The sequence below is a fragment of the Carassius gibelio genome, chromosome B5 (genome assembly GCF_023724105.1).
Source record: "Carassius gibelio isolate Cgi1373 ecotype wild population from Czech Republic chromosome B5, carGib1.2-hapl.c, whole genome shotgun sequence".
NCBI classification, from domain to species: domain Eukaryota; kingdom Metazoa; phylum Chordata; class Actinopteri; order Cypriniformes; family Cyprinidae; genus Carassius; species Carassius gibelio.
Window position 1 is genome coordinate 25,377,391 of NC_068400.1, and position 17,049 is coordinate 25,394,439.

Sequence of the window (17,049 nt, forward strand, 5' to 3'; positions counted from 1 at the left end):
CTCTTAACCCAGCCCTATGCAAAGCATGCTGGGAACTAAACATTTCCATTATTGCAACAATAATAGTTCATATATTCTCAAAACAAATGGATTAAGGAAATTAAAATTTCACATATATTTAAGTGGATTGAACACAAATGAATACAATTCAGACAAAATGTACAGCAATTGTGCTGCATTAGCTCATTTCAATTAAGTAAACTGACCAAGCAGGGGAAAAATCTTATTGTTGGGCCCTGCTGAATTTATAATTGCAAGATTTTTTGTATTGCCTTCTATCCTCTTCTGAACAGACAATTGGGATTGATATGTGTTACTTTACAGTAGAGCTGCTGTATGTATTCACTATATGTCTAACCGAGACTACAGTGGGGATCGAAAGTTTGGGCACCCCTTGCAGAATCTGTGAAAATATGAGTAATTTTCAAAAATAAGAGAGATCATACTAAATGCATGTTATTTTTTATTTAGTACTGTCCTGAGTAAGATATTGTACATAAAAGATATTAACATTTAGTCCACAAGACAAAAGAATTGCTGAAATTATTAAAATAACCCCACTCAAAAGTTTGGGAACCCTTGGTTCTTAGTACTGTGTTCTGTTACCTGATGATCCTCGGCTGTCTTTCTGTTTTGTGATGGTTGTGCATGAGTCCCTTGTTTGTTCTGAACAGTTAAACTGAGCAGCGTTCTTCAGAAAAATCTTTAAGGTCCTGCAGATTCTTCAGTTTTCCAGCATCTTTGCATATTTGAACCCTTTCCAGCAGTGACTGTATGATTTTGAGATACATCTTTTCAGACTGAGGACATTTGAGGGACTCAAACACAACTATTTAAAAAGATTCAAACATTCACTGATGCTCCAGAAGGAAACAAGATGCATTAAGAGCTGGGGAGTGAAAACTTTTGAACACGTTGAAGATGGACAAATTTTTCTTATTTTGTTGAAATATAATTGTTTTCCATTTAGTTCTGCCCTTCGTAAGCAACAGAAGATACTTGTATGTTTCCCGGTACACAAATTAAATACAATTTACATTGATCTTCAAATTCCAAAAGTTTTCACTCCCCAGCTCTTAATGCATCTTGTTTCCTTCTGGAGCATCAGTGAATGTTTGAATCTTTTTAAATAGTTGTGTTTGAGTCCCTCAAATGTCCTCAGTCTGAAAAGATGTATCTCAAAATCATACAGTCACTGCTGGAAAGGGTTCAAATATGCAAAGATGCTAGAAAACTGAAGAATCTTCAGGACCTTAAAGATTTTTCTGAAGAACGCTGCTCAGTTTAACTGTTCAGAACAAACAAGGGACTCATGCACAACCATCACAAAACAGAAACACAGCCGAGGATCATCAGGTAACAGAACACAGTATTAAGAACCAAGGGTTCCCAAACTTTTGAGTGGGGTTATTTTAATAATTTCAGAATTTTTTCTTGTCTTGTGGACTAAATGTTAATATCTTTTATGCACAATATCTTACTCAGGACAGTACTAAATAAAATATAACATGCATTTAGTATGATCTCTCTTATTTTTTGAAAATTACTCATATTTTCACAGATTCTGCAAGGGGTGCCCAAACTTTTGATCCCCACTGTATATATGCAACTCAATCTGAGGACACTGATGTTTTAGCGTCTCAGTTTCCCTGAAGATTAAACCATTTCATTCTGCTTCATTTCAATCTAAATGTCTTTTAAGATGTAACAGCCAAGGAAAATCACAGTCTGTTTAAGAACGAACCAGGACAAATACACAGAAACAGAATTACACTGAGTATTTTAATACAATATTGCAATATAATTGCAATACATTTGCTAAAATAAATAATTCTACATATGTCATTTTAGACAAACTGAGCAGTAAAATCAATAAAAAGGTTAGTATGTTATATGACATTGTATTATCTATTCTGTCAAGCATCTGTGATAGCTTTTTCACCCCCTTGAGTTGTGTTTCACTCACTGGCAAGTCAGTACAGCATTTCCCAATTTTCACAGACAGGGATTACATCCAAAAGCTTGAGTAGAAAAAGACAGACCTGAATGCTGCAGGGCAGATTAGGTAAGGATGAGACACAGTCAAAGTATTTGTCAGGCATTTGCATGATCTTTCGGTCTTGGACTAGCCTAAGCTTTTTTTTTTTTTCTGTCAGCAAATATTGCATGTTAAAACGGATACGGCCTAAACTTTACTTAATAATTCATAATATAGCTGTAGTTACTGTGTTACTGTTAGTTAACATTGTTACTGTTAATGCACCAGTTTGTTTGGACTTTGATTAAGATCATTATGTATTTTTATATACTTTTAGAGCACTCTTTTTTACACAACTTTGCATCCAAAACTAGTTGTCTTCACTCATTTACAGTAACAGACACATAGCCCTCTAGAGTTGACACATTTGTACTACAACACTTCTGTTAATTCATTCTTTAACGTCCTTATAAGGAATCTTTTTACTACCCTGGCCTCGAAATGTTCATATTTAAACTATTGCAGACAACATGTAATATTTGTATGATGGGTCATCTGCAGCCATGCCTTGTCTCTTGACTTTATGTTACAAATCAAGGGCTGATTTGTAGTAGACTAACTGATCCTTACTTGTTTTATGTATGGATATCACATTAAAACTGTCCTGGAAGTGTTTTATCCTTCCTTAATCATTTCCACTGCTTTCCAAAAGCCTTCTATTTATATTATCCCTTGCAGCTGTTCAGTTTTAAACTATGTGAAACACATTCAAATATTATAATGTTATTATTGTTTTAAAAACGATTATGTCAGCAAAGACCAACATAAACCATTTCAATATTTATTTAGGGGAAATCTTGATAAGTTATAGCAACGTTTTTATTTGGTGTAATTTTAAAGCTGTAATTTTGTGAAATTATAGCCTACAAAAATGTGAAAAGAATGTTTAATTCCATAATTAAAGATACAAAAACAAATGCAAGCTATTAAAGATTTAAGCTTTTTTGTTCCGAAAAAAATATCCCTTAACTTAGCTATCAAAACCAATATATTATTTACTTTTTTTTTTGGGGTGTGATTAAACATTTTATATGGGTGGGTGAAACAGGGACAGAACTAGCCCACTCATATTTGAAGAAACATTCAGTTATGTCCCACCATCCATACTCGTATATAAACTTACTGGGTAAAGTTAACCAGATTCTCCAGGAAAAAACGTAAACATCTTTACAAAGAAAAAGAGGGCAAATCAGAGGAAATGTGAGCTCGTAGTGAGCTGTCTACCTAGACTAGCCTACATAGTAGGCGTGTGGGCGCATTCCGAGCCTTTCTAACTTCGCGAGGGGCTGGAGTAAAGGAGGCGGTGAACAAACAATGAGAAAGGAGCTGAAGTGAGGTAGAACTGGTATTGTTTTGAGTCTGGCGCCGAACTAGGTTCCGTGATCTCTAATCGATGCCATGTTGTATGTTTTTCCATGTATTCCAGAGATGTGATTGTGAAGCTGAATGTTTCCAGGTTTCTGCTGTGGCTCTTCCCTTCTGGCGCGTGTCGTGTATCGTCAGAACAGAGTTTCGCTCAGACACATCAGGAAGTTAAACACTAATCAGCGAACAGCCCGTTAGTTCAGAACCGTTAAGGTAAGAGGAATACACATATCTTATATTTGCCTTTCGGGCTGCGTGTTATTGTTCGTCTCATTTTAGCTGTGTCGAATAGGTTTTGACATCGTCGAAAGTCACGCTGAACAAAAGAGATCATTTTCTCTAGCTGTGGTGGGATGGTACAACTGATCACTAGACAGAGCATTCAAAGAAACAGAACAAGAGAACAGAGAGCAGTGAGCCTTTGCTACTTAAATATAAATACACTGCTTTTTCAACTTGTTCTTTTAAGGCAAACATCTGTAACAGATTGTAACAGGAGACATGCGAAAATAAAGTTCTTCTTTGAAGTAACACGAAAATCAGCCGGCAGACTGCTTAAAATTTAACAGTTAGTGAAATAACATGATTTTACATCATTGTAGCATGGCAATAGCATTGTTTTGATTGAACATGTACCATTATATTATTTGATATGGTGTACCATGCCTTGGCATATGCACCATTGTACTAACAGTTGATACCATCACTGTATGGGACAGTTACACAGTAAAAGAAGGTTATAAGTTAGAATCTGCCAATGAAAGCCTATATTAATATGCATAGGAGCTAATTAGATGTAGCCTATAATATAGGGCTTTTGATTGACCTCTGATTTTGAGGTTATGTTTGATCACTGAGCACCTTTGGACCTCTTTACATTAATAATGATCTTGTAAGACATTCCAGAGTTCCTAATGAATTCACTGAATGCTTCTTTAGAGGCAGCATTTCGGTTGAAACCATTGAAACTCCAATTAACCGGTGGAAGTCTGTCACCGTTTCTAGGGACTTTCTGGGTCCATCTTTATTCAAAAGTGGAGAACCTCCTTATCCCTTTTCAGAACGGTGTTTTTTCTCCAGCAGGAGAGCCCTTTGTGTCCTCATCTCACAGCAACAGACTCTGACATTCTTCAGGCCCCTTAAGAATCCATGGCACTTTCCTTTTTCGTTTGCTACCTCCTTTTTTGGGGAAATCATGTGGTGTAATTAAATTAAGTGTGAGCTCATTCTTTGTGTTTCTTAGATCTGTAACATTTCTGGCCATTCAGGTAAACAATCTTGGGCAGGTCACAGATAATTAAATAATCATTCTCGAGGACTGGAACGATAAGTTTATCGGTAGTAACAAAAAAGCTTTAAACACAAGACAAACTGTGTATTTGAAGAGTCCCCGGGACATCAAGCTTTGAGATAGTGCTGTGGTTGCTCGCTGTTTCAGTTTTAAATGATAAAACTTCATACTTGATACCAAAAGACTAACCCTAACCTGACATAATAATCTCCCATTCAATAAATTCATATATCACTTTCCTTCACAGCACTGTCATTGAAGGTTTTAAGAAAATCCTTAACGGTCATCGTGTACTCAGACTCAGTTTACTTAAACTAGGAACTTCTTAATGTGAAATGTTATGCCTTTCTTATGTTTATGTTATAACTGCATTACGAAGTACATTTTGTTTTTTCAAATTCTTTATTTTAACACCTTTCATACCTGTACAAACAGGCATTTGCTACTTACACAATCTTGCGGTATCAAGGTAAGGACCTGTCATAACACAGACCTAGGTGAAAGTATTGTATAGCTTGCAGCACTATCCTCTGATGGGTGAAATGACGGAAACTTTTTATTATATGAATATCTTTGTCATGCTAATATCAAGTATTCCAGGTATTTCCATGCCTTTTCAAACATGTTACCCTCAGTTGGTGTTTTTACTTAACGTAAACTGGCTCCTCTGAAAAAAAATCTCATTAAAAATTCAGGAAAATCTCCTTTGTATGTTTTTGTACAATATACTTACGTCCCAACGATGATTATGTTTAGAGCTGGGCCTTCAGGCTTTTTCTTCCAAATTGTATGTTTTCATACTGTTCACATCATACAAATCCATACAAAACCACCACTTTGTAAAATAGTTGCGTTTTCCTGTGCAAACCAATCAGCATCTAACCAATCTTCTGTGCAGACCAATCAGCATCTAACGTGAAGTAGTGATTATTGCTTCAATATTTTGTCTGACTTGACATGGCACCAACATCATGAATCGATAGTTTTCGACTTGACAGCTCCATTTCCTGACTTGACAACTCCTTCCTCATCTGCAAGCAACAAATCTGACCAAAAAATAAATCAATTAAAAAATCAAAACTTTAATTCATTTTGAAAGTTGTTTATGTCTCAACATGTCTCCCAAAGTTTTTCTGCTAAACCCAAAATGGGTTGATTTTACCCCAGCATTTTTAAGAGTGTGCCATGTTGCTAGGATTTTCAGAGAGGTTTCTGCACTGGAAAACATCAGAATTAAATTGGATTGTTCCTGGTACAGACGTCATTGTGCTGATTCAGAGCTCTTGAGCAATCTAGATTTATAGCCTTGATTATAACTTTCTCAAACAAATGCTTCTCTTTTTTTCTCCATAGAGTTGTTCAGTCGGTGTCAGTACATGGATACTCTCCGGACGGTCTTAGAGCTCAGGAGTTCTTCTGTGGTGCTGTTTGAGGAGATCTGCTGCTAATTAAGCTGTGATGATAACACCACTGGACCTTCACTGACGTGCTTTAGCTGCTGTTCGAAGAAACCCCTTCCTCTCAAGTGCTGGCATACAGGTTCTGCAGAATGTGTCACGTCATAGTCACATGCCGTTCTATGTTATGGACCTTGATGAGCATTGTGGTGGCATTTGCTGAGCTGGTGGCATTTATGAGCGCCGAATGGCTGGTGGGGTATCCAGATGGTTCTGAGTTCAACTTCACCATCACGTCTTCACACCACAGTGACCAGCGCACCCTGGGTATTTACAACCGCTGCATCAAGGTGGCACAGCAGAAGGTGGTCCAGTGTGGGGCCTACGCCACAGACTTCATGGAAATAGCCAGTGGCTTCTGGCAAGCCACTGTTATATTTCTAGTCGTCGGAATCTTTCTTCTGTCCCTAGTGGCCATCCTTTCGGTTTTCAGCATGTGCTTCCAGAGTATCTTGAAGAAGAGCATATTCAATGTGTGTGGCCTGCTTCAGGGAATAGCAGGTAAGATGGGACAGTCTACTGTAGCACTGCTTTCTCAGATACTTGGCAGTCTTTGTGGTGGCAGTTGGCGGTCATCTTTTAACTTTGAACCACTATCAACTAAACACAGCAAATTAGAGAGTGTATTTAAGTGAGACACTGAAGCTGCCCCCAGAATGCTCTGAGCTCACGGCTTCGAGGTTCTGACATTCCTCTGGTGACCTCAAAGACCATGCTATTTAATTATGAACTTCAACACTCTCATCATCCCATTACAGAAAAGACAGTCTAAATATTACGGCATTGGAAATGTTACTTCGGTGTCTCCAATGTTTAGAAATCCTTGCTAAGCTTGTCCTAGTTCTGATTTAAAACGGAGCTTGATATGAGCATAAAGAAGTCTTAAGTATTAAGCATTATGAATTACACTCTGAAATGGAAAAAAAGAGCAGACATATGCATGGACAAGTAAATCACAATCGATCCATTTGTAAAATATGGTACATTTTTATTCCATGCTGATCTGAATGCTTTGTTAATCAGGCCTCAGGAATCCACACCTACTTTTGTTACCATTTCTCAAACCGGCTGAAAGGAGCAGAGCTGGAATGTTGACTGTGGCAGGGCCTTTTGAGTAAAAATACCAGGCACTAACAGATCAGTAATGATAATGCATCTTTTTTGCAGCCATGTCTGGAAACTAGAACAATAAAGTATTGTGGTACAATAAAAAAATTGCAGTTCATTTTATAGAAGACCAAGACCAACAACAGGTACTTCCAAACTATGTAGCTCTTGTATAATTTCATTGAAAGTTTTATGACATGTTGATTGAGTAATTTGTGAATAGTGAGAGCATGACTTCAACATGACTTTAGAGACAGGATCTCACTTGCCTATTTAGAGTAAGAATAAAATAGAGGGATCACAGCGACCTGCTCTGTTTGGTATGAAGATTAGATCAGTGCCTTGCCTTTTAAACACTACAATTAAATCCTAGATCTTACATTTATCAGATGCTTTTATCCAAAGCCACTTGCAGTGCATTTAGGTTTTTTTACTATGTGTGTTCCCTGGGAATCGAACCCACAACCTTTAGCACTGCCAATGCAATGCTCTATCACTGAGCCACAGGAACAGAAATCGTGACTCAACGGTTACCCTGAGGTTTTACAGGGAAACCTTTCGTGTTGTAAAGAGATTTTTCTGATGTTGTTATCACAGTTCAAAAGGGGCTGCAAGGCCGTTGTCAGGAAAACAAGGAGAAATCTGAACTTCTAGTTTTGAGTGAGTGTGTCTTCAAGGAAAGAGGAACTTTAGAGAGAAAAATGAAGTTAGCATTCAGTTTCCAAATAAAATCATAGGACTAAAATACCAAGTGAAGACCCATTCACACTATTCACCAGTAAGTTGCAAATTTGAGGTTATTCATAGATTTTATCATACTTAATCACAGTGCATTTCATTGTTTTGTTCTAATGATATGGTTCTTTCATTTTGTATAGAGTTAGAAGTTTTACAGAGAGGATTCTGGATAAAAACATTGACATTCAATCAGAATCCACCCAGTTTTAAAGCATTCTTTAAGCACTAAAGCATTCATTGAGCATTTAAAGTGTCAGATAACGTAAATGCAGGACATACTTCTAATAAACAGAATGTGGACACTAATATGGTTGTCATTATAGTTCTTGTTCCTGGTGTGAATGGACATTAAGAGTTTTTTAGCTGTGTTTCTTATTAGTTTCAGGAAGTTTTATTGTTAACTTTTACTACACTGTCCACCTTTCAGTTACCCAGAACACTTTTATCAACTGTAATTCACAATGTTTCTATTTGTTTTGAATGGACGTCCTTGTAATTCCAGCATTCCCATTTGTCTTTTGCAGGTCTATTCCTCATCCTCGGTCTGATGCTCTATCCTGCAGGCTGGGGCTCTAAGAAGGTGGTTGACTACTGTGGTCCTGATGCTTCCCCATATAAAGTGGGCCTGTGTTCTCTGGGCTGGGCTTTCTACACAGCCATAGGAGGCACTGTTCTCACTTTCATCTGTGCTATGTTTTCGGCCCAGGCTGAAATCGCCACCTCCAGCGATAAGGTGCAGGATGAGATTGAAGAGGGACGGAGTCTCATTTGTGTGCTGTGAGATGTGAACACAAACCACTCAGATGAAAAAGAATCATTTGTGTCCCATGTTTACTGATTGAAATGACTATTGCATAAATGAGAATGTATTTCAGACCTGTAGGTCTACTGATTAAGGAATTTACAAATGTATTTGCTTGTGCTTTTTTAATCACATCTCATCTTATCTTATCGCTGCATCGCCATTGCAAAGTATACGCATAACAGATTATTTTTATTAAAAAACCTTTTGATACTAACAAATGCATTAACATTGTGTTTATAAGCAAATGCATTTTATCAGTATTTTGATTTATTTGTTACTAAATTTAGTAACTTCTTACTAATGGATGAAACTATAAGCAGTTGTTTATGGAATGGTATGCTTAATTTAGAATAGGTTACTCTTAACTGCCCTGTGATAGACCTAGTCTCCTTAAACTGTCAAATAAAAAGTGATTATTGAATCAGAAGGTGTTTGAGGCACTTTCTGTCTCTATCACAGTGTGCGTTCACTGCAAACAGTCCATATATGGGAAGCTGATTGCATGATATGGCGAACTTTCAACTGTAACTTTGTGAGTAACTTTTTTGTTGAGTGCAGATATTTTTCATCTGTCAACAATATCTGGCACTGCCAATTGGACTAAAGAGGACAAATAAAGTGCCTGTTGTAATACCAACACTAAACTGTCTTGGCTTTTGTGTGTTTGTAGTTTGTACGCAAGAGGAAGTAAGTGCTCAAGACTGTCCCAGGTCATAAAAATGCCGAAGTTCAGTGCCCTTAACTTTCACTAAATCCACTCTATCTCATACAACTTCAAAGTAGTATTTGAGGCTAAGCGTATCCCATCATTCCTCATATTCAGGAACTTGCATTTGCAAAGTGCCTAGAAAAACAATGCATAATAAAAGCTAAATTAGATAATAAATATAATTTAATAGTAACCTAGCTAAAGATTGTGTTACTGGTACAGAGGTAGGTAAGTATGTGTATTTTGTAAAAAAAAATAAAAAAAAATAAGTGTTTGTGTTTGCAACTGCTTTTCCTTTTACATAACAACTGAACAGACATTTAGAATTTTAAAGGGCAGTGGGTAAAGTTCTTCACACACTTGTGGTCTGTAGCCTACCCGTATTTGAGCACGTGGGTCAAATAGAGGACATACGTCATGTAAGTAGACAAATGTTCAAGTGCAAAGACCGCAGGTTAACACTGGTTAAAGAGACCCAGCGGTTAACACTGATAGCTTTTCATCGCTGGAGGGAGCTGACAACATCAACAATGTCGGGTTTACTTTACTTGTGCTCCACTGGTAGGCTACTTATGGCTACAGAAAGAGGGATAGCCTATAAGTTTAAGAACGGCAGTAGCCTACTGTAGAACAACAATAAAGAGAGAGAGAGAGAGAGAGAGAGTGTGTCGAGGCAGCGCAGTTTCATGTTTACATAGAAAAATAAATCATAGGAGCCGAACTCAAAAACGCGTTTTTAGTGAACCCTCATCACATCGTTTCATTTCAGCTCAGAGCGTACGTTTTTGTTACTGAATAGCGTTGTGAATGATTACACTTTTTTTAATGCATAGAACAATTATCTTGTTGGTGATCTGTTCATATCAGTATGGTCCTGTGGTGAAGGATACATTAATCACTAAATGCATAAAAAGTTTTTTTTTTTTTTTTGGTTTGTTTCCAAGGGATTTCTTTTTTGTTTACTCATATTTTAGCTATATTTAGGCTGTGTATTACTGTGATTTATATGACATACAAAATAGTGTAGGCTACTTCTAATTTCTCTTTGTCTTTTAACAGCAAACTCTAGGTCAAACCTATTTTCATGCCTTACCCTGCTGAAAAAAAAAAGGAAGTGGCCAGAACCCCTCTAAAATAAGTCTGCTGACCAGCTAAGACCAGGCTGGATGACCAGCTAAAACCAGCCAACCATCTTAGGCTGGTTTCAGCTGGTTGAGAGGCAAAACGGAAAATTCTGGAAGATTCTCAAGAAACAGAATTCATCCTCTACTGTTCCTTATCAACACTCCCAGTGCTCATGCTTTAGAAGAACATAAGTTGTGTCACAAATGTGGCAAACTACATTTTAAGGCTGTGAATGGGAAGGTAACATTAGCAAATAATGAACAGATGGACCGAGAAAAGTCATTGATTCTAGTAAGATTCATCAGATGAGTTGGTGTGGGAAAGTACATGCTGCAGCGAGGGCCGGACTCCTGATGTTTGTTCTGTAATGACTGCATGTGGCAGGTGTGCTGAGGGGAGGTTTCTCATCCAGCTCCGTGATAGTGGATCAAAGCAGATCTCAGAGTCTCTCTCTGTCAGTTACTATCCTTAGGCCCCGCTGGCCCTCCCCTGCTGATCAGAAATGCAAGACAGGCCTCTTCATCTTGTATGAGCATGCGATCAATTTATAATTAGGTCTGTAGTGATTAATGAATTCCCAATAAAGCACCCTCTGCTCTGATGAATGTATGCAGGCCATCCCACCTAAACTGCTGTCCAAACAAGCATGGCTCACTGTTTCATCTCATTAGAGCTGAATGCCCTGGTAAACGGGGGCTGAGGGCTGATTATTTAGGGTCAAGAGTAACTTTTCCTGTCTATTGGTGGAGCAGTGGTTAGGTTTGTTTTGTGCACGTGTTGAATATAAAAGTAATGACATGTAAATGTTTTCATTATTAAACAAGTTTAGTCCTTCGCTTTACCTAAAATGAATTATAAATGATCAATTTAAATGCGGCAGGTGTTATATCTTGAACTGACCGATTTTAAATGAACTTGGTCTAGCAACCATTCATTTCAGCGTAACAAATCCACCTTCATTATATCCAGCAATGCAGGAATTCTGTTGCTCTTTCTTGTCATGTAGTAGCGTTGATTTACCATTTGGAGGAGCCCTTGTCAAACTATTCCTGCTGTTCCTTCATCCATCACACAGTTTTGTACAAAATAAACAAACGCATTATTTACTAAGCAGAAATTCCACATAATTGTAATTATATGAACCTTGTATTATGTTTATATTTGGATAAACAGAGCTTAGTTTGGCACAACAAAACTGAATTTCGATTAGTTTTCTTATAGGCCTTAAAAATAATCAGCACATTTCTACATTAATATGTATATATAGCTACAAAATTGGAGATAGAAAGAACTTGGATCTTTATGAGTACTTTATGAGTTGAAATTACAAGAAAGGATAAAAATAAAAGAGGATGGAATGGAATAACACATATTATAAAATGATTAAAAAAAATAAAAAACATAGTAGCAAGCTACACTAAAACATGACACATAGGACTGTGAAAAAAAACAGTATTGTCAAAGTGAAATTATTGGAAAATATCACATTTGTGGGCAAAAATAAATATAATGTAAACACGCTTTAAAGGAAACATTTGTATTTTAGATTCATAAAAATATAGTGTTCTGTACACTTCATAACTTTATAATTTTTTTACACTGTTAAATGTATGCATCTAGGGAAAACACGAGTGAGAACATATATGCAGTCTTCAGTATTTTTGCTATAATTGGGAGCGCTTAGCAAACTGCCTAAACAAAAACCCACCCTTCATTTGTGATGCTGCGGTGTAAACACACTGATATAAAGGCCCCCCATTCTGTCCCATTCCACTTCTCTAGTGTTCAATAGGACCACCATCATTCTGCTGCCTGCGCTTACCGAATCTGCCTCCCACTTTATCTTCCATTAATGGGCTCCAATCATATTGTGTATGAATAATCAATGGATAGTCAACAGCCGGAATGAAGTCTCCTGAAGCTGAGCATGAATCTTGCTAATGGCACACATCCCCGGGATTTAATTAGGAATAATGCTCCGCTTGGGTGTACAGACCATCACATGGTTTGTTTGCTGCCGAATGTGAAAGGTAAACACGGAGGGGACAAAAAAGCAGAGTAGTGTCATTTCCCTGAGGTGAGTGCTGGCCAATCTGCGGGAAACAACTGCTCATGCTTAATGCCTAGTACATTAGTCTTCTTAAACACCTGGTCATGGCCATTTGGAAATGTTCGTTAACCACTGGTGCAGAGTGAATAGGTGCAATAGTTCACTCCTGCTTAATTGAATGAATGAGCTTGACTGTTGACTCTAAGAGCACTTCAGTGTTAAACATTAGGCCAAGTGCTAAAAGCCAAACCCACAATTATCTGTTTGGATTGGACATGAGAAAAGCGTCGGAAATGTTGTCATCATCAGACAAGATGGAGACTTGATTATATTAAAACCAATATAATGGGATACTATGGGAATCAGAGTCATTATTAAGGTTTATTCATTTAATGTAGAATGTATCCTATGTGGAAATATGTGGAAACCATTAATAATAATATATGATTTGCAAAGTAAATAAATTAATTTGTTGATCACTCTTTAGGAACATTACAGTGTTAATGCATTTGAGGGAGTTAAAAGAAACTAAACACTTGCACGTACAATATAAAGTTATATATGCAATAATAACCATAGGACGGAAAAAAAACAGTCTGCATTAGCTTGGACCTCAACATTAATTTATGCTCCGTCAGTGGCAGGTTGAACTGTAATTGTGCGGTATGTGTTCTGCTGGGTGTTTTGAATGCTTGGCAGGCTGAGGAAAGAAGACCATCATTGTTTTTGTGCTAATTCAGCAGGCTGATGGGGAAAGCTGGGCCAGTCTGACAGGTTGAAGAAACCTGTAATGCTTTTCCTTCTCACAAGACAGGCCTGCTGACAGCACCATTTACTCTACACGAGACCCATTCTAGCTTTCAACACCCATACCATAACCAACTCAACATCTATGATCATAATAAGCTTATTGTGACATGTTTTTTACACATACATATATGTAAACATAAACATATTTTGGATGCAATGAATTGCGATTAATCGTTTGATTATCGAGAGCATTAATCGCGATTAATGCTCTTGTTTTTGGTAAATTGAATGACGAAATGAAAAAAAATAAATAAATATATATATATATATATATATATATATATATATATATATATATATAAATTAAACACAGTACACATACATATGTGTAAACATAAACATATTTTGGATGCAATTAATCGCGATTAATCGTTTGATTATCGAGAGCATTAAAAAAAAAAAAAAAAAATAAATAAATATATATATATATATATATATATATATATATATATATATATAAATTAAACACAGTACACATACATATGTGTAAACATAAACATATTTTGGATGCAATTAATCGCGATTAATCGTTTGATTATCGAGAGCATTAAAAAAAAAAAAAAAAAAAATATATATATATATATATATATATATATATATATAAATTAAACACAGTACACATACATATGTGTAAACATAAACATATTTTGGATGCAATTAATCGCGATTAATCGTTTGATTATCGAGAGCATTAATCGCGATTAATGCTCTTGTGTTTGGTAAATTGAATGACGAAATGAAAATAAAAATACTAATGTAATTTGAATGTCTGAAAAAGCAATTATTTGTCATATTTAGTCAGTTGTGTGTCGGCGGAACTGAGTTTTATTTGTTTTCATGACTCATTATTATTATTGTGTCACTGTAACACATTTTATGTCTCAAATTCATAGTATATACAGCTATATGTCAACAGCTGTGTGTGTGCTGCGAATGTGTAACTCAGGTGGGCTTCATTCTTCTCAAGATATTGATTTAACAAGCAGCAGTTGTGAGAGGAAGAGGAAGAGGGAGGCTGTGTTAACGCGTAGTGTCAGTACTGGTGCTGCGTGTGTGTGTGTGTGTGTGTGTGCGCGCGTGCGATGTGCAGATGTTCCATTGTGATGGATCTATTATCCAGCTATTACAAGATAAATGAATGATCTCTCCTATTTTCCATGCCTCTAGAAAATTGAAATTGGGGGGAGGTGGTAAAGTTGGGGGGGGGGGGGGGGGTGTTATCATCCGGGCTGCATTATTAGGGTTGTTGGGATGGCCATTAATTTAAGAAAGAGTAGAAACTCTGTCAGCTTGGGCTCACTGTTTCCATGTTATCAATCAAGGCTCAGTCACTTTCCTGGGACGACCACACACTCAGGTTTATGCCACCTTAATTAGGATTCATGGCAAAATAGATGCAAGGAAACATCCAATACCCCTTATTTTTTCAGTGTAAATTTATTGTTTTCTTGGCCAAGCATTTTGCCAGGAGTGATATTATATTACCAGTCTGTCAACAAATATTTGTAGCTCACCAATGGACCAGTTTTTGGGGGTTTAAAGAGACTGGACATTGAATAAAGCATGATAGTTTGAGTTAAAGTTGCAATAACTCAAAATCCTTTGTAATATCAAAGAACTGGCTCAATGCCATGGCAATCAAGTTTGTTGTCTTTATTTAAAAAAAAAAATACAAATACAAATGCAACTTATACAAACAACAACTTGAATAATCTTCTTAATACACTTCTATGAGGATATATATTTATAAAAAAATTGAGAATGTCAGAGTGGTAAAAACGTGCTGATATAATGAAGGATAATATATATCTTTTGAAACAAAACTTTTGCTTTACAGTCTATTAGAAAATTATAAAATGTAATGTGGAGCAACCCAAAAACTTTGTAATATTTATTAATTAATTTGTTTTCTGTGCTATTTGCACACACACACACACACACACACACACACACACACACACACAAAATAATAATAAAAATAAATAAGCAAATAAATATTTTGGAAATAATGACAATAAAAATGTCATTGATTTTGACCTAATGGTTATGCCACATGACGTTTTAGGATCATTATATTTTCCATCAACTTTTCTTGAAAAAGATATAAAAATGAAAATCATGTTGACTATAACATAAATACATAGATGTGTTTTTATTTAGTTTATTTGTTTATTATTTTTAGTTTAAAGTAGTTCTTTATCTTTATCTAGTTTGTATATCTTATGTATGTATATACTATTATATTAGACCATTTGCCAAAAGCATTGACATCTTCAATGGATTAAATTCATGAGAATATTCCTCTGAATCAGATGAGTCTTGTTTCTAGTCACAGAAGTCCCTTCAATGTTTTTAAAGCAAGGTCTGTTGTAATATTTACCTATAAATGCAAATGATGATCTGTAATTAAATGGATATCACCCTGTTAACAGGGCTATCAGAGTGTACTGTCTTTCCCATTATTTATTGTTTGGCATTTTATGATAAATGGTGGATAGCAGTCAAAGCTGATTACACACTGCACTAGAAGTGCAGTTTACTGTCAAGAAGAAGACCGATTGACTTTATATTTACATACTAATGAGAAGGAGCACAAACTTACCAAAAAGAACGCTGAGCATTCATAGGGCACGACATTTACAAAATAAAGCTGATGCCATGCAAATTTTAAATGAATCCTATTTAGAGTAATAAATGGAAGGGTCCCTTGGTAGACCACACTATTTGCATTTCCATTTTCAAATTAGGGTGTGTGACTCCTTGCGATGCTGGTGATGAGACAGTCACTCTTGGTGAAATTGCTGCATTTTCAAGGAAGCTTGCACTAAGAATGACTCTTATGACCTTCTCTGTAATTTACCATTTGTCTGTTCAGGAAAGCAGCACTCAAGATCTATTATCTATGGCAACCTTCATAAAGAAAGTAGGACAGAAATAAAGAATAAATCAAATTCGAAGGGGCTCTTCACTATAAATATATATATATATATATATATATATATATATATATATATATATATATATATATATATATATATAAATTAAACACAGTACACATACATTTATGTAAACATAAACATATTTTGGATGCAATTAATCACGATTAATCGTTTGACAGCACTAATATCTATCTATCTATCTATCTATCTATCTATCTATCTATCTATCTATCTATCTATCTATCTATCTATCTATCTATCTATCTATCAAAAAATGTCTTCCTGTCTCTACATAGTTTTTTTCTTTGCAACTGCATGGTCTAGTAAAATCACATAATATGCCGTTTTTAAATCTTTTGGATCATTTATTACAAATGCTTTGGGAAGCTCAGTAACACCTGGATGTGATCCAGTGTGATCTATAAGAATTGCTCGCTAGTTTAAGCGATGAGTTCATAAAAACCAGTCATAAGAGGATAATGTCGCACACAAGGAAGATTCATCCAGCCTCTATTTTTCAAAATGAGTTTGATGGACACCAAACCATTGTGAAAGTGCTGTAGATGGGGCCAGCGTTCTGCAACATATTCTGACTCATCAAGCATAGCTTTAATG

At 36.1% G+C, this 17,049-nt stretch overlaps 1 protein-coding gene across 3 annotated transcripts; it reads left to right on the top strand.

Moving 5' to 3' along the window:
• The first annotated feature begins 3,193 nt into the window (after positions 1-3,193).
• On the top strand, positions 3,194-9,445 carry LOC127958775 (LHFPL tetraspan subfamily member 2a protein-like). Of its 3 annotated transcripts, none has more exons than XM_052557749.1 (4): positions 3,194-3,374; positions 3,465-3,616; positions 6,048-6,652; positions 8,521-9,445. In XM_052557749.1, exons 3-4 carry the CDS (start codon positions 6,244-6,246, stop codon positions 8,775-8,777), a joined length of 666 nt encoding a protein of 221 aa, XP_052413709.1. In that variant the 5' UTR covers positions 3,194-3,374; positions 3,465-3,616; positions 6,048-6,243; the 3' UTR covers positions 8,778-9,445. The 3 variants fall into 3 exon arrangements, with proteins under 3 accessions (XP_052413709.1, XP_052413708.1, XP_052413707.1); XM_052557748.1 differs by having other exon boundaries at positions 3,204-3,374; positions 3,495-3,616; XM_052557747.1 differs by having other exon boundaries at positions 3,204-3,369.
• Positions 9,446-17,049: the final 7,604 nt, after the last annotated feature.

What these genes read in the sequence shown, in the direction of transcription:
- LOC127958775 (XM_052557749.1), top strand. Translation starts at nt 6,244, where the DNA reads ATGTGTCACGTCATAGTCACATGCCGTTCTATGTTATGGACCTTGATG. An exon ending in CCTGCTTCAGGGAATAGCAG is followed by an intron (nt 6,653 to 8,520) that starts GTAAGATGGGAC and finishes TGTCTTTTGCAG; the next exon opens with GTCTATTCCTCATCCTCGGT.